Source organism: Eufriesea mexicana, unplaced genomic scaffold, assembly GCF_001483705.2.
Source record: "Eufriesea mexicana isolate 0111107269 unplaced genomic scaffold, ASM148370v2 scaffold12690, whole genome shotgun sequence".
Classification (NCBI taxonomy): Eukaryota; Metazoa; Arthropoda; class Insecta; order Hymenoptera; family Apidae; genus Eufriesea; species Eufriesea mexicana.
Genome location: NW_016920259.1, coordinates 79,312 through 101,504, shown reverse-complemented (window position 1 = coordinate 101,504; position 22,193 = coordinate 79,312). Strand labels below are relative to the sequence as shown.

Sequence of the window (22,193 nt, the reverse complement as noted above, 5' to 3'; positions counted from 1 at the left end):
ACTCGCGAAAATAATCAAAATAAGATAATTCAATTATTAACGCAACACTAATAAATACTAATTTATGCACTCGTATCAAAACAATTCGCAACACTAATGTCAAAAATCCAGGGCAGCCATGGTTGTGGCTGCTGATATATGACCACCTATATGCAACTCTTGCAGTTGCAACAGGTGATTCCCAGGAACAGGAACAGATTTCCACCATATCAGTGGTGAAATTTTGGGCAATCTATATTCGCAACACTACTTCAAGAAACGCGATCATTCTTCAACGCAACACTAATAATAAAAACAATCAGAAAAACCGCGATTCCATTAAAGCGCAGCACTAATTCTTAAAATGAAATCAGTAAAAAATAAAATATATATATGCAGAAAAAGATATTTGATTTTTTTGACTATTCGCGATTAATACAAGTCGCAACACTATAAAGTTAATCAATATTAGTAGCTATGAAAAAATAAAAATTCATGTAAAAAAAATCAAACAAAATCGCGATCTCATAATTCGCAACACTAAATTAACCCGTGATTAATTACTCGCAACACTAAGTACAAAAATCGCGATTTGCCCAAACAGAATGATGGACCGATGAACATCGGCCAGTAAACAAACTACTACTACTTCTACATACTACTAAATATGAGCATAGTGACAAAGTAGTGACAAGAATGACTTCTCATCCAAAGGATAGGAAGCCATTCCTAGGCACCGTTTTCGTGACAGTTTGTCGGGTACCTAATAGCCTCTTCTTCTTTCTTCGGACGCCATGCCCGCTGAAACTTATATCTAGACTCGAGATTCTCTAATCGGAAAAAAAAAAATAAATACAAACCGCGAAGCTAATCAAGACTCACATGGACGAGCAACGATCGAGTGATCGTTACTCGTGCACACGTGCAGAAACTCGAGCACATACGCGTTCGATCACGACCACGACCGCGACGAAGATTTGAAAAAATCGATAGGTAAAGCTAGTGACGAATGGCAACACCCAAACGTGCCAGCTTCACCGTCGACTATTCAAATTATATTTCCTGAAACAGGTTGTGCACGCGAAACGCGCCTACCCGACCTGAGACTGTGCCAACCTGCCCGGCCCTACCTACTTATAATTACCAGGCACACCAGAGTATACTACCTACCTAACTCCTCCTATATTTAAAAAATGGCAAAAATCAAGCATTCCAACACACCACACTCCACGGTTCTCACACATACCACCCGGGCGCAAAAATCCTACACTACAGTAAGCGTCCCGGGACGCCCCCGACACCCGAGTTTGGCAACATGCACACTAACTTTACGTACCATTTTCTGAAATCGGCTGATGACGGCTAGCGACCTTTGCGTAACGCGCGATATTAATCATTCGGCAAATACGAATATGTTAAAGAGCATAATGTCGTTAAGACACGTGGTAAGAGAATTAATAACATTATCGTAAACTGATAGCAAGATTGTAAACTCTATCGCGTTTATGCTATGCATAATCTGCTGTAGTTGATAGCAGATTATTATGTACTTCTATTGCAATGAATATTTATAAATTTTCCGAATGTTTTAAGGTAAAGCGAATAAAATAAATGTACGAACGACGCAATTCCACATCCTAACCACAGACATACAATGTGGAAAATACGTCGTGCACGATACACTAACGCATCGTCAGCCGCTAGGAAATTATTATAAGCTTATGAACTATGGTCATCATGTCCATCGCCTTTCACCCACTCAAGTAGCACCTGGGCACATGAATGAGATCCTGGCAATGAACACGGAAGGGGTTAAACCTGAAAATCCTGAGCTAGAAAAGTGATTAGCGTATACGTGTTTTATCTAACGAACTAACGTTTCATCTTGCATTTTCTGATTTCATTTGCAATGACTTTACTTTTCAAATAAAACAAGTTATAGAAATTTCAGTATTGGAAGGAAATATTCATAATCAATAAGAAAACTATTTATCAAAAGAAAAGAAAGACTAGGACTCGACGTGATGAAATAATTGACTTTAATTTATATAACAATGGAAATATAATAAAACCTCAGAAGATTCTTTCACCAAAGTATATCATATTCGAAAGCACAAAAGTACAAAGGTTATTACTTTGGTTCCAAAATCTGTCTGTCGCGAAATGTTTTCTTGCACTTAATGACAAATGCATTTTAGCATTAACGAAACATAACAGTGATACTACTATATTTTAAATTCGACTCGGATTTATTGCATACCAGTCAAAGAATTGAATATCTCAGTATTATCAAAAGACAAAGAATGGTATTGGCACTAGTTTATTAATGGAACAATGAATAACAATACATAATCATTGTTGCCATATATTAATTACAATTTTCATAATAACGAAGTCGAAGGGCATTCGACTTCTCCACTACAAAATAATCAAATATTCATGTCTATTATTTATAAATAACCATACTAAACATATTTTGATTTTAAAAGTGGCTATAGTAAGAAGGAACTAATAGCCAATATTATATTATTTATGCCACTAATATTATATGTGCCAATGTACCCATATTAACTACTCATATTTCTGTTATTATTGTTCAAAAACGCGAAGTGCAAGAAAACCTATCCTGAATTGATAAATAAAACACAAAAGAAATTTTGTCACTACTCTCGAGTATAATAAATACCCGAGGTCACTATGCTCATAAGAAATTCTACGTAATACAACCAGTCATCCGTGTCGATTTGGACCTTTCGTCCTAAGACATGATTGAATGACCAGAGGAACCAAAATGCATGCAACTCACCGATGGTGCGGAGAACGATGCTGTAGTGGCCCAGGGGAAGTCATCGTGAAGACCGTCATCAGTGAGGGGGCTGATTTGAATAGTAACACAGTTGTCAGATCCATGGAAAAGCGAAGACTGTAGAAAATCTGCAACAAAACGTTCAATGCTACTATTATACCATCAAGTCGCAAATATTTGAAGAGTTTGATTTCATATGATTGATTTAGATATATTCAATTACAATATGCAAACGTACTTACATTCTTGACTTCTGGAGCAGAGATGAATACTGTGCAGTGTAGAACTGACTGCAATGGCATCAGACTTGTCGGATCTACGAAAAAATTTAGAACACGTTGAATATTAAAATTTGTTCTTTAACAAAAGAAATTAATTAAATTACAGTGTGCAAACATACTTACATACTTACGTTCTTGGATTGCAGTGGAGCCTCGGGACCATTCCAGGGTAATGTCGACTCTAATGCCGGTAACGAATATTAAAAAAAAAAAGAAAAATAAAAGATTATTAACGCGTCCGTTTGAATTTCCATCGACGAACACACACTGACTCTACATTCGCGTATCGCTATTATGGTTATATGTAGCAAGAACTATTGGGCTGTGAGGAAAAAGTTTGATACGTAAAAAAGCACTGACTCGAATGGTGGCATCGCGAACGGCGACGAAAATTCCTGTAAAAACGGTATTAGTGAGGGTGACGAATGTCGTGAGAGTTATTCTCCCTGTCGAACAAATGTTAAGAAAATACTGCTCTACTTATGATGTTGTAACCATCCATTATTCCTCCTGTTGATCATTCAAGTCAGAAATAAAACACTTGTTAGAAATACACACCAATGAATGTAATACATTATAACTATTATAAAGAATTTCTCGAGCTTATCAAGCAATTAGAAATGATGAGAATGGAATACAATAGAATTTGAAATATAACTGCGCCATCAACCTGCGCATTCGGGCTGCGCATACTTGCTACGCATACTCACCGCGCATTCGGGCTGCGCATACTTGCTACGCATACTCACCGCGCATACTAACTGCGCATGCCGACCGCGCATACTGACTGCGCATACGGTTTGCAGGATGATATTACGCATAACTTTTTCTGAACTTGCGTTTGAAAATTCAACGCAACTGCAATTACGACTCTCGTAAAAATAATAAAGATTATTGCTTCAGACCGAATTATGAGGATGTTGTAAAATACTCGAAATCGAAATAATGTAATATGTGAATTATTTCGCTTTCAAAGTCAAATATAGCAAGATATAATGAATATGCTTTAAAATCTCAAATATAATAATAATTAAATATTATAAAATGATACATGAAACAAATTACCAATGATACAGTACACAAAAGTACTTACGTACATTCAATAAGTCTGGCTTCGATATAAGAAATTCAACATTACAATGTCTTCACGAAAACTTGGCACATTTGAAGGCACGCGAACATTGCGTCCGTATTTCTTTCTCCAACGCTTTCGCTAACTTCTGATACCTTCTACGCGATTCTTACGATCAACCAACATACTGCACACACGAAAATCATAATTTAGTTCAAATATGTAAAGGTATCACTAATTAAATTGAAATGTAGGAAGAATCATATTCAAATTCTGTTTCAAAGACTATCGATAATTCCATCAGTCCAATTCAGAAATGAAATTGCGGAATAACTTGAAATACTATATAGTCCTATTGGAAAGATGTTCAGAATTGTATTATATGAATACATATTAATCGAATGAAGCTAATGCTACTGCATAGAGGGCAAAAGAATAGAAATGAAAGTTTCATTCAATAATAGACGCGATAACATGCGTACCTGAAATTGGATTACACGTCCAGTTGCCGCGACGTTCAAAAGGAGAATGATCCCACCCTATCATGGCGTCGCCTAGTCATCAACGGATTGGTCGGGAGACCAAGTTCTTCCCGCCATTTCCGTGTCAGAGTGAAAATTTAATATTCGTAAATTTTCATTTATAAAACTGATCATATAACATGATATCACACCAGATATAAAATGCTAAAAGCTGTATTAATTATTCCGATAATACTTCTTTTCTTATATAGATATTTATATGAACATCAGTTTTGTGAGCAGAAAATTAAATTTTTTCAATTTAATGTAATTCGTATCTAAGTAAATAAAATAAATATAATTCTCTGTGAAACTACTCTATTCTTTTTTTCATCTTTGTTAAGATCAATTATTTTGTTTTCAGTGGTATAAAAATATTAAATATTGATTCATGTATATATAGATTTTCTTAAATAAGAGTAATTTTTATATTAAAAAAATTCAAACTTTTCTAAGTAAAATGAAACTTAGTTCATATTTATTAATATTAATAACTTCGCAGATGATAATTTGCTAATCAAAACCATCAACAGTGGATAAAATTAAGAATAGAATATTCTTTTGGTTGAAATCGTCACTCTAAGTATTTATGGCAATATAATATTCTGTATCTTCTTGGTTGTTTTATAATTAAATTTAATTTTAATCTCATCACTACTAATGTTATAATTATATTCTATATTGAATCGCTAGTGTTAGAAATGGCATTAATATGAGATTTTAAAGTATCTATATTATACACGTTTACTATAATATCGATTATAGATAAAGAAATAAAATTCTTTATTATTTTGTCACAAACAATAAAATTGTATCATAGAACAAACGTTGTCTTTGATTATCCCACAAACGAATTGTATGTGATTATACTATTAATGAGCTGCTTTGTATAAAAGTTTACTATTGATAAACTTCTTTATCATAACTTCTTTACCATAACTTCTTCTGTTTCGAGGATGAAACTAAGTATTCGCAGCTTAAATGTACTGTATGTAAGCTACGATTAGAATATAAAACTATAGTATAAAACTATTCGACAATAATTAATTATAAATTTTTATTTTTCATATTCAGTAAAAAGCATTAACATTAATTAATAATTTATTAACATATTCGTTAACAATTTATATTCTAACCTTTTTTAAAGATATATGTTCTACCTTTCATATAATATTGTATACACAAAATTAGAAATTTTTATTATCTTACAAATATGGCACTAATTTTAAAAACCATTAGCGGATTCCAACTGTTCAGTAAATGTATAAAACAAAGGTATTAAATTAAAATAATATATAACTCATTAACCTATTTGTTTGTATGTTTAACTGTTTTAAAAATAAATTCATTTAATTAATTATTTGTTAAAATGTTGACATGAATTTTAATAGATTAATTATTTTAGTCCCTACATGATAACTGTTCCTACTCGTGGTAGGAGACAAAATCCTCCACCAAGAAAACGTCTCCCTGAGTGGCTTCCAAAACCATTACATTTGGCTCGTAGTGAACATCTTACTGCAGAAAATAAAGCATTTGTCTCAGAAGTATCAGCCGATTTTCTTAATAAATCTCCATTAAACACAGAATTGATTCCATCAAATATACCTTGGACTAAAGATTCTAAACGTACTGGTTTAATTGGTAAAAAGATAGGAGTATATCCAATGTGGTTAAAAAATGGAAAAAAAGTACTTGCTACTTTAATACAGATCATAGATAATGAAGTTGTAAAGTATATACCACCAGAAGAATATAAACCAACTATGTACCAGAAACATAAAATACATAAAGTGAAACATGGTTGCCTTATATTAGGTGCAGAGAATATTGATCCACAATTAATTACTAAAGAATATAGTGGAATATTCAATGCGACTGGAGTTGTACCAAAAAGACATTTAATGCGTTTTATAATTTCACCAAATGCTGCTATTCAACCTGGAACTTCTTTATTTGCAACTCATTTCAAACCAGGAGAATTTCTTGATATTCGAGGAAAAACGTAAATCTTTCATTAGTATTGTTATTTTTATGTAGGAGCAATAGAATAATATATATTCTTCATATAGGATAGATCGTGGCTTTCAAGGTGTCATGAAAAGATGGGGTTTTAAAGGTATGCCTGCATCTCATGGTACAACCAAAACACATAGAAGGCCAGGTAACATAGGTTCAGGAAGTGAAATGGCTAGAGTCAAACTAGGCACAAAACTGCCTGGACACATGGGAAATCGTTGGCGTATTATTAGAGGTGTAAAGGTAATTAATAATCTTCATTTATATTTTTTTAGCTTTTATAATTCAAAAAAGAATTTTATCAAATTTATTCTCTATTCACTTGAAACTCCTCAATTATGGAATTATAAAATAAAAATAGGCAATTTTTTGTGAAAGTTCACTTATTTTCTTTCTGTACTTCCTGGCTTTCCTGGTCTACAGAATAAACAGATTGACCAAGATGAAGCAATAAATAGATATTTATTGGTTACCAAATAAATTTTGTCATTTTTTATTATATCTTTATTAACAAATTAATCAGTTTGTGTAAATAAATCCAAACATAATCGTATTTAAATTATTTTCAAATTAGTTTCTACAGTAAAAAGTATTATGCATTCATTTTAAAATAATTCATCTTCTTTTTACATAGTATTTGATATTTTGCTTTGCTTCTAAGTAGTTTATAGGGTAACAAGCAAATTGCAAGAAATAATGGTGTACTTCTACCAACCATCTGTAGTTGAAAAGCTAATTCTGAATTAGCCATTAACTATAGTATATTAATTTTACAATTTTAATTGAATAAATAAAGACAAATTGTATAATTACTTTTTATAAATTAAAAAAGTATACCATCCAATTAAAATGAAACAAAGTTTGCCTTTATTCTGTCTTAAGTATAATTGATATCATTTTTTATAGTATAATAAGTTTTACATAATCAATTGTATTTTCCCTCAATAGTTTATATTTATAGCTAATTGTATTTAAAAAAATAGGAAGTAAAAAATAAGTTAAAAGAATAATTTGTTTTACAGTTATGTAATATATTTTAAGTTTCTTATAAGAAATGTATGAAATAAGCAAAAGAACTCACTATGGTTTAATCTTTTTTCTTATTATTTTTTTACATATAACAATATATTCAAAAGTACAATTGAATTTTTATTCTTCAATAGAATCATATAATTTTAGTATGTCCAATTATTCAGTTAGAGTAAATGATCAAAATGATCTATCAGTACAGTAACTGTATCAAATTATTGTTTATACATATATTTTATATATGAACACTATTTGTTGTAAATATTTTTTGCAAGTTTTATACAAAGATAGTGCATAATTTTTTTTATATAGTTTTACAAAACAAATATTTAAAGGGTTGAGGATCAATATAACTACAAGAACATATTTAATTTTTGCATTTGTCTCAAATATGTAATTACGAATTGTGTATAGAATTTCAATTCAATCTATTATAACTCGCATTTAAGGAATTCAGTATATTTGCCATATAAAATGTATTTAAAATAGAAATAAAATATATTAAATTCTATAACGTTTACATGAAATATTCGAAAAAGTAGATATTTTTGTTGAAATACTTAAGGATTGTACACTATATTAAGCAGTTACAAAATATAAATTATGTAAAGGTATATTACTTTTGAAAGGAAGATATACTATACAGCAGTGGCACTTTGAAATTATTTTACAATACTAACAAAAAATGTATATCCACAATTTGTAAAACTTACATAATTCATTTATCATTTGCTTAAAAATTATAATCTAATATAAATCATATAGAAAACTTGTTAAAACAATGAAGTATATTATTAGGAATACATAAAAAATTTGTTTAATAAGACATATATAATTGGAGCAATCAATTTATCTTCCCTTAATATTCTGATGTTACATACATTAAAAAATTACTTATTATTTCATTTAAATAACTAAAATTGCATTCTCTGAACACGTTATATATAATAAAACTCTTAAATACAGAGAAAATTATATTTTTTGTAGATTAATTTTGACATTATTTAAAATTATTTAAAAATTTCTCAAAGATTAGCAAATAAGAAAAATTATAATAAGAGCATTAACTTTTTGTAGTTGCAATAATAATAATTATGAATAAATTTTTTGTCAAAATTCATTTTAAAAATAATTGCTTATAAGTATATTAATAAATAATTACAGCAATGCAAATATGTTAAAATATTAACGAAATTAGTAGCAATTAGGATGACTTTAAATCATTATTCAACTTTTGTGTACATGTTGCAGATACTACGAATAAACACTAAATATAATATAATTTGGGTATTAGCTCAAAATATACCAGGAGAAGTAAATACCATGTGCTATTTATACGATACGATTTTACCTCTTAAAAGAAATACTTCGCCACATTTTCCCACATATATACCAAATGAAAACACAAATGAACTTCCTGAAAACCTTTATGCGGATGATGTTCACCAATTTACTGATCCAACTATAGTATTTCAACCAGAATCACAATAATTGTAATAATGTTGTAAATAAAGAAAATACTTTTTAATAAGACCATGTTTTATGAAAATATTTAAATCTCTTCGAATTTCTAGATAACTTATCTACCCACGCGATCAAAAGTCTAGGCAAAAATTGGCAATTTAAGTTGCCGTGTTTACGTAATAGTTTTATTGTTTATCCTCTTCCCCTTATAGAAATAATTCATAGCCGTGAATTAAGCTAATAAAGAGTAGTCGATTTATTTATTTAGTAATCAATATTATTATAAATTTAACATGCCTAAAATATACACGAATTGTTTTATAAATGTAACATCACTAACCAAGACTCATCTCAAGTTAGAGTGGAAAGCAGCATGATCAAACAATAAAAAGGACATTTTTCTTTTTCTGTGTCGCTCTTCAACTTAGAGAGCAAATTAATTAATTTACTAGAATAATTTAGTCGGTATAATGCACGTCACTAGTTGCAATCGATTAGGTACCGCTCCACCAATGATTTTAATATGTGTAATCGGAAAAGGAAACAAGGTAACATACACATCGTTAAAAGAATCCAAAAGAAAAGAAAAGAAGAGAACACAAATTCTTATTTCAATAAGAAACTCTTTTGCTCCTAATATAGCTTTATCCTCATTTTGTTCTAATTTCTCCTTCTTTGAGTAAAACATCGGCCAGTCGTAATTACGCTTTTGAATGAGCAAAACCAAACATAATTCTTGATTTAGCAATAACATATTGAAATTGTCACATGTTGTCGTTGGAACAAGAATGAGACAGAATATAAAAGGGTAAGCAGAATAGCTCCGTAATGAAGCTTGTCGGGGGACGGCACGATCAGATAAGAAATAATGGAGGCCCTCTCAGAATTTAAAATCTTCGTTCGAAATGCTCGTCGTCTGATCAAATTCAAATGTTGTTTCCACAACTCGTGGCTCCAAATGTGTATCACTTGTCTAAAAACATTGTAAGATACATATTTTTAGAGTTAAAAAATAAGTGTAAATATAAAAGTATAAAAATTATAAAAATAAAATAAATTCATACCTCTTCGGAAAAGTATTGCTCAATAATATCATACGCTATTTTATAAATATCCCCGTTATCGTGATTTTGCAGTGCTTCGATTTTATCCAAACCTAAAAAAAAAAACATTTTATATAAATTAAAATATTTTGAAATAACATTGTATATAATATTAATATAGAAACCAACCTGAACATTCTTCAATCATATTGGCCAATTGTTCAAGTCGTGATCCAGCAAGTTTGAGCATATTGTGTATACCATCTAAAACAACCTGTACAACTTGATTATCTTTAGAGTCAAGGAGATTACAGAAGGGCCCAACAACGCCTTCCTGTATCACCCGTGCAACTTGTTCATCATTACCACTTATTGTTAAATTGCTGATTGCCCATGCTGCTTCTTTTTGTGTTTGAAATTCACCCTGTTATAAAATGGATATATTAATATCATAAATGATTTAACTTAACAAATATAAATGACTTTAATAACTCTTCTTACATTTGCTAAATTGTGAATAATGAGAGGCAGTAATCCAGCATCTATAACTGCTTGAACTTGAGATTGATTACCAGCAGTTACATTTGAAAGGAACCAAACTGCTTCTTTACAAATTTTTTCCCTCGTATGAGATAACAAATTGGGGAAATACGAAAGTACATCGCAATTTAATACAGTTTGCGTTTGTTCGTCTGTACCTGTTACAATATTACCAACTGCTCTTAAAGCTGCTGTTTGCACTTTAACTTCTTTGTGCGAGAGAAGTGGTATGAGACGAGGCACTACACCACTATCTATAACCAATTGAATTTGTTCATTACCACCATCAGTCAAATAACTGAGAGCCCAAATTGTGTCGACAAGAATCTGTAATATATTTTGAATATGATAAACTGCTTCAGTAGTTATTGATCGTCATAAATATATTAAATACATCATGTCACGTACATTAATATCTGTGTGATGAATAAGTACATTAAGAGCAGGCAAAATTTCTCTAATAGTTGAAGGAGGTGGTGGTGGTTCTTTGCTTCTACATAAATTTACGATTACCCAAGTTACATTACGTAAAAAAGTAATTGGTATATCCGGGTTAATAAATGTTAACAGTGGTGGTATAACACCCAGCTTGATAACATGATCCCTAGATGCTGCACCATCTCCGATAATATTTCCTAGAATAGAAAAGATTGTTAATATGTATATACAATATTCAGTAAGTAAAACATTATTATTTGATTAAAATCATAATAAAATTTAGTACTACGAGCTATCAAAATTATTTAATTTACATTACTTTATATTACACAAAACTGATTATTATATTATACAATAAATTGCTTTCTTTATATATGTAGCATCCCCCACACTTATATTAACTTTCATACCTAAAGCCCATACAGCTTGTTCACAAACTGTTTGTTGAGTTGAATGTAACAAATGCAACAAATGTGGAACTGCACCAGCTTTTACAACAGCCTGCGTCTGATGTGTTGTACCACTTGCAATGTTTGTTAAAGCCCATGCAGCTTCAAATTGCAGTGATGGACTGTAAAATAGATTATATAAAAAATTAATAGTATAAGTTTAAACAATAAATAATTAACACTAACAACATAATATCATAAATAATTTTTTAAGTAAAGCTAGTGTATGCTTGATCATATTTTTATTTCAAAAGCAAAATACTATTATTTCAGTTTCTAAAAACAAAATAAAACCTTATATTAACAACAAATGTTTATCTATAATTACTTTCTTCACTCTCATAAAAGGAAAAATGAATAATATCATAAATTAAAGGTAAATACACATTTAATTATTACTATACCTATTATGCTGTTCAAGACACTTAACTAAAGCTGGTAAAATTTTACTCTCAATTAACAAATCAATTGGTGGATTACGATCTGAAGATAATAACTTTCTTGCTGCTTGAACAGCTTGTAATTGAACACTTGGATCATTACTAGAAGCATTCTCTACTAGATCTGCTAAATTGATTTTTGATATATCATGTTTATCAGTATCTTCTTCATCTAAAAATAAATATTGCTATTTAATAATTATATTTTTTGCTCAATATGCTTTGATATAAATTTTTCTGTGAATCCTTATGAAAAGTATACCTGTTAAACCTGTAGTAGGCACATTTCTTCGTTTTTGTAATGTTTCATCACGTTTACTTTTACGTAACTCTACTGTTACCTCATTTCTTCTTCTTCTCATCTCCTAAAACACGACATCCAACTATTTAAAAATTCATAAAAAATTCATATTGTAACACGTAATAATCAAATATTTTAATATTAGATTTAAAAAAAATAACATAATGTATAGTTGTATGTGAAAAGTAATACGGTTATGATAAAAAAGTAATAAAAATAAACGTTTGCGCATATAAATAGAATACAGTAATTTTAATATAAATACATGCATTTAAAAATATTTCTTCTAATATTAATATTAACTACATCCTCAATTATTAATAATTAAAATATTTAATATTTTTTATATAATATAACAAAATACAGATAATAATCATATATTTACTGGAATCTAATAGTAATGCTCAATTTTCTAGAAATAACATATTTACTTATTACTTATCGTATTATTCATAATATTTCTAAAATTAACTTTTAATTTTACTTACAAATATAACAGTAGCAAAGTATTTATCAATAGTATATTTTCACAGATATTTGTAATTTGTAAGCATTTTTATTGTTTAAACTACTAATGATATTGTTATAGCATTTACATTCTATAATGACCCAACATTATTGCGATATTTTTGACAGGCATTTTGCGATAAAAAAAATTGCGATAAAAACTGAAACAATTATTTATGTCAAAAATAATACGACATTGTGTAATAAGTTATTTATAATGTTTTCAGCAAGCAGTTAAAATAAAACAACTTGAATACATTTTTTATAATGATTCGTTCAATTCTATCTTTGATAGTGCTATATTTGACATTAATCTAACGACACTTTCCACTTGTTCGGAATAACACGATTCTATTCAAAACATAATGCAGCATTTGGTAGAATTATATATAAATTTTTATGGGTTTTGTATAAATTAGATATGCGAAAATGTCCAAAAATCTACCCAGAATAACAAAGTATGCAAATACATTGTACAAATTTGAAAAAAACTAGCGCCCATAATAATCTTGCGTTTATCCACTCAGTACGACAGCCGAACCTTCCAGACGCACAACGTAACTGCGCACAACGAAGAACACACCGGATACTCACATCTTGATCTTTGCCTTTGTTCTTAAAAACCATCATTCGATTCTTGCTTAGCATTTCCGCCGCCATTTTTTCAATAACCAATCCTTCGCACTCACGTATATTGATATGTGCCGGTACCCGGATACCCTTGTTACTGCGAAAATTCTGTATCCGTGTTACTGCGGTCGATTTACTTCGACAGCTGCATACCGTTGCGCGACAGCCTTAATGTACGTCAATATGCAGTGCAATATAATGTATAACACTCGTTCTCTTGATCACGATCGCCACACGATGTTCTCTGTAGTCACGTTTTCTCAGCACAAACGTTGCGTTTCAGCCATTCCGAAAGGAGCACAGGAAATGAGCAAGGTGGCGCTTCGGAAGACGCGTGTTTTCACTATGTTCACCTTCGCAGTCAGTAAAATGAGACTGGCAAGCAACAGAACAGCGCCGCGAAAATATAGTAATTTCTTCTTATCTATAAACTATGTTTGTACTTCTAGTTTCAGATAATTTATGTTTCCAATATTTAAAATATATAATGAAACAATATTCTGATAAAAATAAGTAACATTTTTAACTGTATGGAAAGATAATTTACCATACTCAAAAAAAATTCCTATAAAATCAATATATAAAAAACAAAAATTACATACGTAATAATCATACATTTATAATCAAATAAATAAAATTTATGTATATAACAATTGCAAATAACATAATATAATTTTGTTTTAATATATTTTTACAAGCAATAATATATACGAAATTTAGCTAGGGAAAAATTATTCATCGTGCAGTGGAAATAACTAGACAAGTACAACAACTTTTATATGATAGTAATAATTAATTGTAATGTTACCACATATATATAAATTTAAATTAATTATCTTCCAACAATTATTGTGGAATATTAATAAAATGTAAAAAAATAATAATAAAAAGAAGAAAATATTTTATAAAACAATAGAATAAGTTTAATATTATTACAACACAAAAAATAATAATTTAATACGATTACTAACATTAAATACTATTCGTAGTAATAATATCGTATAGTTAATTGTATTTAAAAGATATTTCGAAATTTAATCTAATTGTTTTTTCTTACTTAGTTTTTTAAACTTTAAATAAAATAATGATATAAAAGTTCATAGATATTTTACATTTTAACCCTAAAGATTATAAATATAGTTATAAAATTGCGAAATTTTTTATATTCCATATGAAAAATTTATATTTGTAGTATACTTAAAATATGGCTTTCAATAACTTTTTAATTTATTCATACTATTAGTTTAATTTTTAAACATACATGTACGTATATAAAATTTTATTCGTAGGTCAGTATTAGTTAAATACTATATAAATTAGAGATTATAACAAAATTTATGTTATACTTTAAAAAACACTTCTTTTTTATTAAAAGAATAAGTCAAACATCTAATAAAATATCTTGGTTGTGAATAATAAAACCCAGGGAACTCTAAATTATGATTACTACACTGGTCTATATACACACACTATTGTTCACAATCTCGAATGTTCTGTCCGCATGTCCAAATTCTTCGTATCTATTATAGGGTCTAAAATTTAAATGAAATTGAAAATACAATTACGTTGATATGTGTTGCATTAAATTTATAAATATACGTTTTTGCATTAAAATAATACACCAATATAAACTTTTTAAACGAATTTAGTCAACATATTGATAATATTTGGGATTAATATCTACTTTCTTTGGAAGTTTCTCTACTACGTGAACAGTCACAATATTATACTGTTTTCGAGATAATTGAACCACAGCACCACAGTAAGTTCTAAGCGTAAAATAATATCCAAATTCAATAGAGGTTAATAAAGAATATCCCAAAAAAAGACCTGCAATACCTCCGAATGATACAAGTAGATCTAAATAACCGAATCGCATTTCCCTTTTGTAAAGAGCTGTAGGCCAATTTCTTAATACAATTCGATTTACGCTTCTTGGTGACTTTTGTATCTCTCTTACACTATACGATACATGATCACACGAGATCCAACAATTACATTGAGCTGCATCAATATTAATATTTTTTAAGCAGAAATATTTTGAAATTGAACATTCTGTTTTATCGACAAATGATAAAAACCATGGTAAACATTTACAATGTTTATATAATTTGTCGATAAAACAGTTGATTTCGCAATCATTAAAGTTTACATCCTCTTGTTTATAATAACATTTTCGTTGTCGGAGAGATAAATAACGAATGTCAGGAGTTGTATATGTTATATCAACGATAAATTCAACATTTACGGGAAAATGAACTTTTACTACTGGCCTTTCACTCGGAAATGGGCTCGAATCATTTTGTGTAAAATAAAATCTGCAATTTGAAATTTTAATTTAGAAATATTATAATAACATCGTAAATGTATCTGATATAAATTATATACAGCAAATAATATAGTATTATATATATGAAACAGTTGAAAATGCATTACTGCTGTACTATTATAACTTATTTTATATAATAATTCTCTAATAATTTTTTATTTTTTATACCGGAATTTTATGTAAAATATCTATTTATTAAACAATTAAGACTATTATTATTTTTGTATATTTTCTTTTTCTTTTATTACGCAAGGTTTTATAATATATAATTTTAAATATCTCATTATCGCTATTAAGTAATATTAGTTCGCTGATATAAGGCATAAAAATTGTTAAATTAAAATATTATAATAATTCTTTGGGGACACTACACATTAATTAAAAGAAATATTGAGTTTAACAAATTGTAGAATTTTTAATAAATAAAGTAATATTACCTCAAAGGAAAAGTTGCACTAGGAGTTCTGAATTCAAAACTCCACGAAATATCCATAATTTTAAGTGGTTCCAAATTTTTAGATTTACAACATGTACCTACAGAAGTAGTTACTTTTGTAAATACTTTATCACATGATGTGCCTATTCCCCTAAAAAGAGAAAAATAAAGAGAAATGTAATAATACTTATGAGATATGCTATAATGTTATTCCAATTATATTTCAGAAAAGGTTATTCAATTCAAAATTTTCCCATTAATATTGAAATAATCTTCACTTGTTCCAGGAACTTCACAATATTATTTCTCACCTTTAACAAATAAAAATTTCATTAATACATATCATAATAATAAATATATTTAAAAATTTTATTTTAATTTTGTTTTCGAGTGAAGCTAAAGACGATATTTACCTGTATTCACAGTCACTAATTAAGGAATCACAATCTGGACTCATTGCTTCAAAAATCTTACGAAAATTGTTTTTATTTTTGTAAATAAGATGAAACGATTTTAAATCAACATGTTTTTCGAAATTCCAATTGTACAATGCTTCGTACATATACATTTCATTCTGTGCACACCATATGAATATAAATATTAGTTTATAAAAATATACATAAGATAAATTATGTATATTTCAAACTAGCATTAATGTAAACAACTATTATAATATTATAACTCATGTAACAATTATTAAAATTATTAAAAAGTAACATTATAAACCTATATTAAAATTGATCGTATATACATATTTTCAAAATTTAGCAATTATCATTCAACTACCAAATTCTAATGAATAAAGTGAATATTATCTTTATCAAAAATAGTTGGAATAAGTCATTTTAATGGTGGTTTGGTAGTTTTACTTTTAAGGAGTTCACATATTCATCTCAAATGAAACTAAAGAATTAATTTCTAATTTTTGTACTTTTCCTTTGATTTATAATTTTTGCATTTAGAAAAGATTGTTGTTAGTAAATCTAAACATTGTCGAATAAAATAAAAACAGGAACATATTTGTGAGATTACTTGCCAGAGATGAAAAACCATTTAGTTTGTCAATATACAACAAAATTAGCCAAAATTAGTAATTTTCATAAATGATACTTTATTGACTATCGAATTTTTATAATACATTACATTATAAATGTTCATATTTGGTCGTATATTTTTCATTTTATATTCTCTCCGTTTTAATAGTATTTTAATCATTTTATTGAATATATGATTTCCCTTCTATAATGGTATTTTAGTAGTATTTTTAACATAATTTCTACATCCAGAATTTACTTCCATTATCAAACGTTTCTTGTACTAATGAATATAAATCTAATTTATCGAAATAATTTATTAATACGTTTACCTGAGGTATATACGAATAATTCATATGGTTCCAGTCAAAACAAACAAAGATTTGAGGGAATTCAATGTTAATGTGGTCTGTCATTATGTCCAATCCAGTTATGGTTGGTTCTGTTTGAAACTTGTCCAAAATAATGATGATTATAGCTACAATCGCCGCTACTGATGCCAATGTTAATAGAAACCATACTACTCTATAAGTAAGTCAGTCATAAATTAGGTATTGATGCCTCCATTTCTTTTTGACCTTTTCTTTACTAAAATTAGTAATATACTACATACATAATTAAAACACTACGTTGGGTAACTATAGTTATTTTAATAAAGAAACTATACCTATTTTATTTATTTATTTATTATCATTGCACTATTTATTAATTCATTTCATTATTGTTATTACATAATTTATTTACAATATTATTAATTAATTAATATATTTTTATTACTCGTATTTACTAATCTTTCATTGGCAAATTATAAATCGAAATAAGAATTAGTAAAAGGAAGAAGAAAATATATGGTGGATCAGCAATCATTGTGATTTCAACATTATTCAGATTTTGGAAATTCGAGTTAAACGTATTTTTGACTCTTAAAAATACCATTCATTTAGTTTTACAGTTAGCCTATGAAATTGAGCCATTTATTTACCAAATCGATGAACTCCACAGAAACAAGAAATAAAAATTTATTTTAAGTGCAGAAAATTAAATGCTTTGGTACAAAAATACGAAGTATTGTGAATTTATAAATATTTTGAAGGTGAAATTTGATGAATCCGATCAATTTCAATAATTAATTTCATTCGTTAAAATAACTTCATCGCTATATAATATGAAATGACAAAAAATGATAACGTTATTGTATATTTCATTCAAATTATTATAAAATAATACGTATTCGTGCATTTCGAGAAAGTAAAACTATGCATAACCATGACGAAACAGGTTCATTACGCTATTTTAGTTTGATTACGAGATTACCTTTCCCATTTAGGTCTCGTAGGATCCACGAAATATTGAACGCCATCCAAAGTATTTTCCAGAAGATATTGCCTTAATCGATGATTGAAACTAAAACGCAGTTCTCTTAACGATGGATTATATTTGTATTTCATTTTAGACTAGAACTAGTAATGTATTCTTTTGCAACTATACCGTTACTAAATAGGCTCAAGAAGAAAATCACATCGATCTCTTCTACAAGTCGCATGTTCAGTTTGGTCATATATTATGAATATCGTGTACATAACACGTGTAATTTATCAATTTTATCAACGAGAAAGAAAAAAGTCTAATTATAAATTAATATTGTATAAAACGAAAAAGCAGTAATATTCAAATATCCATTTATAACAAAAATTTTATTTCGATTGATCTCATGCTATAACTGTTAATTGACCATCTTAAAGTTTTAGAAGATTGCATTGAATAGTATTTTATATTATTTATTCCAAAAATATGATAAGAAAATATAAAGGTGTTTGAAATCGAATATCCTTCTCTTGTCTTTTTAAAACGGAAGAATCATAATTTGGAGTTCATTAAAAATGTTGTCTCTTGTCGATGCCATCTTAACAGTTCTACTACCAACTATTTTTTCTTATTATTATTATCTTTCTTATTTTTACACTTGCAACTTGTTAGTGAAGATATATAGTTGTTTTTCACGAAATTAATGTTAATTCTACCGTGATGATGCGATATTTAAACATACATTATAGGTCGATGGTTCTACTGTTAATAACTGTCCAAGAAATGATTCAATTTTTCTCACAAAGTTATGACAAAAATGCAAGTAAAGTAGTTCAACACGAATGAAAAAGATGATCAATTGACGAAAAAGTTTACAAGAATATCACGTTCTTCCTTGGAAAGAAATGATCGAAAATATTTATTGTTCTTCGTTTCTAGGAAGAAAGATGGTTGCCTAGAGGAAATTATCGATAACTTTCGATGTATTCGAAGTATTGTCTTTCGAATATACGTTTTTCCAGTTGCATCTTGTCGTTTAGGAATCGGCCCATCGCGTGTGGAAACACAAACACTCTTCATCTTCATGCCAGCTTCTTTATTATTTTAGACCACTCCCTCTTACGACCACCATCTGCATGCATACCGACGTTGTTCCGGTGTTCGGTATGCACGAGAAAATCGACGATTTGGAATTTAAGCGGGTGTAAACTACCCTCTTGATGTCTTTCTCGGATCTGATTTCCTTTAAAAACCCCTCCACTTTCGAACCATAATGTTAAAAGTCGTCGCGTTCCATCGTCAAATGTACAGTTTGTTTTTCTAATCTAAAGACCATGTCCGCCTGTCGGATATTGTTTTTCACTCTCTAAGGAAATAAAAACAAATTAAAGATTAAGAGATTGATCAAATAAACGAGAATGTTTCGAATAATTCGTTATTCGAATCGCTGTGTCGCTTTCGTCGTCATTTTCATACTATTTGACGAATACTACGTAATCGAGAACTAGACAGGTGGTAATTATGAAAGTACCCTAACAATAAGTCACGTATCTGAAAGAAATGAATTTTTCACTTAGTTGTTATCATATCCGTTTATTTCATAATAATGTAAGATTATTTTCAACCAACGTGCCATACCCTAACAATTCACAGATGTATTAATAATTCTAAGAGTTATATTATTTCAAGAAATACCTTTATCCATTTCATCGATTCTTCAACAAGGAAACAGGATATTCTACCATCGTCAATTTGTTTTTACAGAACCGGTGAATTTTTCTTCTATCATGATTCAGGAAATAGCTATTACTTATTCTCGCTTCGCAACTTAAAAAAGTGCATCATCGGGTAAAATGAAATCCTGTAAGAAAGGTCTTACAGATATTGTTTAGCAGAAATATATAATACGTTTCATATAATATGTTTTAAACGATGTAAAAGGTAATACGATTTATATAATTTATATATTTATATGTAATTTATGCTGCGCGAGACGAAAATGCTCGAAGATCTCGAACATGACCAATCATACATTTTGCATCTTGTTCCATAAAGTCCTCGTGATAACGATAAGGATTGACCAAAGTATCCACAGTGACGAAAGTTGCCCATCTTCCACGTTGCATGACAATTTAAATTGTCACGAGCTTCTGTAATAATAAAACTCGTCTGAAAGAAAGGAAAAAGGAATGAACGATCCCCTTTGTTAGGTGCCGTTTGACGCACGGGCGAGAAAATACTTCGAGGAAAAAGAAGCGACGCTATTCTTGTGTCCAGGTGTGAGCCTGTAACGCCAATGTAAATATACAACACTTACGCCATTCGGACGAAGCCTCTTCGAAAACTATTAACGTATTCCCCTGTTGCGGCTTCGCCGACCATTTTTCCGTTCCGACCCATTTCTCTTTCTGCCGGATCATGTTTTGGTCCTTTGAGAACATAAAGTGGCACGTATTAAAGAACTTAATCAGGTAGACCACGGTCGTTAACCAACCACCAAGACGATCATCGTCAAGGTACAGCTATATTTTCAGAATGGTATACACAAGTTACTAGGTTTTACCGGTAAATCCTAGCATTTATCATAGTGAGTTGGTAAAAGTTCGTAAGATGTTTGTAAATGTTTTGCTTGAACGTTTTGTTATTCTTAGTGTTTTTTACACTAACAGCGAGAGTGCAAGACCTTCGGGTCACCGATTTAGTTGGAACTTTGCAGGCTTGTAGATATCGTCATGCAGTTTAAGCAAATATATCATTATAGTTGCAACTACTCAATAGTTTTTGAAATATTTACAATTAAAGTTTTATTATTCCTATAATTACAGCTTTATTTCTAATATTCTTCAATTGAAATTGTAGCCTGTTGTAATAGTCCAAAATTTGTTGTGCTGAAGGACCTGGGTTCGATTCTTGTTGATCGTTAATATTTTTATTTAATTTATTTCTTATTTTGTATTCATTTTTCGTCTATGAAAACATTGTAAATAAACAATTGTAAATAAAATTTCTTAATAAAATAATTTATTTTTTACGCTTCCTTATGCTGGTATATATTTATTACAAAATAAGAATATTATGCCAGAAGAACACTTTTCTATAGCAATCTTATTTATTACAGGAAATATAAAACCTATCGCTCATGTAAGTATTAATTATTAAATTAAACATTGTATAAGAATGTTGTCTATAATTCCAACTTTGCTGTGCAGCTACAAATGTCGATAAATTAATTACAAAAACTTGAAAATTTATTAATTTTCTACTGCCGAATTGATTTATTAAGGTGTACTATTAGCGCATAAAGAGAACAGGTATCTAGTTCGAATTAAAATTTTACCGCCTGCGATCAGCGTCATCTATGATTTGGGCTCAAAAATCAAGAAAGTGATAGGATTATAGAATAGGCGAGGAGGTCGTCGAAGAGCTCGTCACGTGACAGACTAGGACAGAGAGGGGATAGAAAAGGATAGAATGGCTCCGGCAGTGAAAAATTATTAATTACTCCATTTCTGTAATTAATTTATGAACTTTTATAATTTCATTGCAAAGCTGGAACTTCAGGCTACATTC

At 29.2% G+C, this 22,193-nt stretch overlaps 3 protein-coding genes across 6 annotated transcripts; 1 reads left to right on the top strand and 2 right to left on the bottom strand.

The window, feature by feature from the left end:
• Positions 1-5,599: 5,599 nt before the first annotated feature.
• On the top strand, positions 5,600-9,475 carry mRpL3 (mitochondrial ribosomal protein L3). Of its 4 annotated transcripts, none has more exons than XM_017908757.1 (4): positions 5,600-5,651; positions 6,065-6,664; positions 6,732-6,921; positions 8,959-9,475. In XM_017908757.1, exons 1-4 carry the CDS (start codon positions 5,641-5,643, stop codon positions 9,196-9,198), a joined length of 1,041 nt encoding a protein of 346 aa, XP_017764246.1. In that variant the 5' UTR covers positions 5,600-5,640; the 3' UTR covers positions 9,199-9,475. The 4 variants fall into 4 exon arrangements, with proteins under 4 accessions (XP_017764246.1, XP_017764247.1, XP_017764245.1 ...); XM_017908758.1 differs by having other exon boundaries at positions 5,602-5,642; XM_017908756.1 differs by having other exon boundaries at positions 5,606-5,647.
• Positions 9,476-9,614: 139 nt separating this feature from the next.
• On the bottom strand, positions 9,615-13,894 carry Kap-alpha3 (karyopherin alpha3). The gene is made up of 9 exons (XM_017908753.1): positions 13,484-13,894; positions 12,344-12,446; positions 12,046-12,253; positions 11,603-11,763; positions 11,163-11,389; positions 10,716-11,081; positions 10,404-10,638; positions 10,236-10,327; positions 9,615-10,144 (listed from the first exon to the last, which is right to left on the bottom strand). Exons 1-9 carry the CDS (start codon positions 13,547-13,549, stop codon positions 10,052-10,054), a joined length of 1,551 nt encoding a protein of 516 aa, XP_017764242.1. The 5' UTR covers positions 13,550-13,894; the 3' UTR covers positions 9,615-10,051.
• A 1,270-nt stretch (positions 13,895-15,164) lies between these two features.
• On the bottom strand, positions 15,165-18,766 carry LOC108553732 (sodium channel protein Nach). Its single transcript, XM_017908754.1, has 5 exons — positions 18,633-18,766; positions 17,651-17,843; positions 16,698-16,858; positions 16,286-16,435; positions 15,165-15,837 (listed from the first exon to the last, which is right to left on the bottom strand). Exons 1-5 carry the CDS (start codon positions 18,764-18,766, stop codon positions 15,165-15,167), a joined length of 1,311 nt encoding a protein of 436 aa, XP_017764243.1.
• Positions 18,767-22,193: the final 3,427 nt, after the last annotated feature.

Excerpts from the sequence above, each read along its gene's own strand:
- mRpL3 (XM_017908755.1), top strand. The coding sequence starts at position 5,873 with ATGGCACTAATTTTAAAAACCATTAGCGGATTCCAACTGTTCAGTAAA. Across the intron at positions 6,665-6,731 it reads CTTGATATTCGAGGAAAAAC|GATAGATCGTGGCTTTCAAG; the intron begins GTAAATCTTTCA and ends TTCTTCATATAG. Across the intron at positions 6,922-8,958 it reads GTATTATTAGAGGTGTAAAG|ATACTACGAATAAACACTAA; the intron begins GTAATTAATAAT and ends TACATGTTGCAG.
- Kap-alpha3 (XM_017908753.1), bottom strand. The coding sequence starts at position 13,549 with ATGGCGGCGGAAATGCTAAGCAAGAATCGAATGATGGTTTTTAAGAAC. Across the intron at positions 12,447-13,483 it reads ACAAAGGCAAAGATCAAGAT|GAGATGAGAAGAAGAAGAAA; the intron begins GTGAGTATCCGG and ends GTCGTGTTTTAG. Across the intron at positions 10,639-10,715 it reads TTATTCACAATTTAGCAAAT|GGTGAATTTCAAACACAAAA; the intron begins GTAAGAAGAGTT and ends ATTTTATAACAG.
- LOC108553732 (XM_017908754.1), bottom strand. The coding sequence starts at position 18,766 with ATGAAATACAAATATAATCCATCGTTAAGAGAACTGCGTTTTAGTTTC. Across the intron at positions 17,844-18,632 it reads ACGAGACCTAAATGGGAAAG|AGTAGTATGGTTTCTATTAA; the intron begins GTAATCTCGTAA and ends ACTTACTTATAG. Across the intron at positions 15,838-16,285 it reads AGTGCAACTTTTCCTTTGAG|ATTTTATTTTACACAAAATG; the intron begins GTAATATTACTT and ends TTCAAATTGCAG.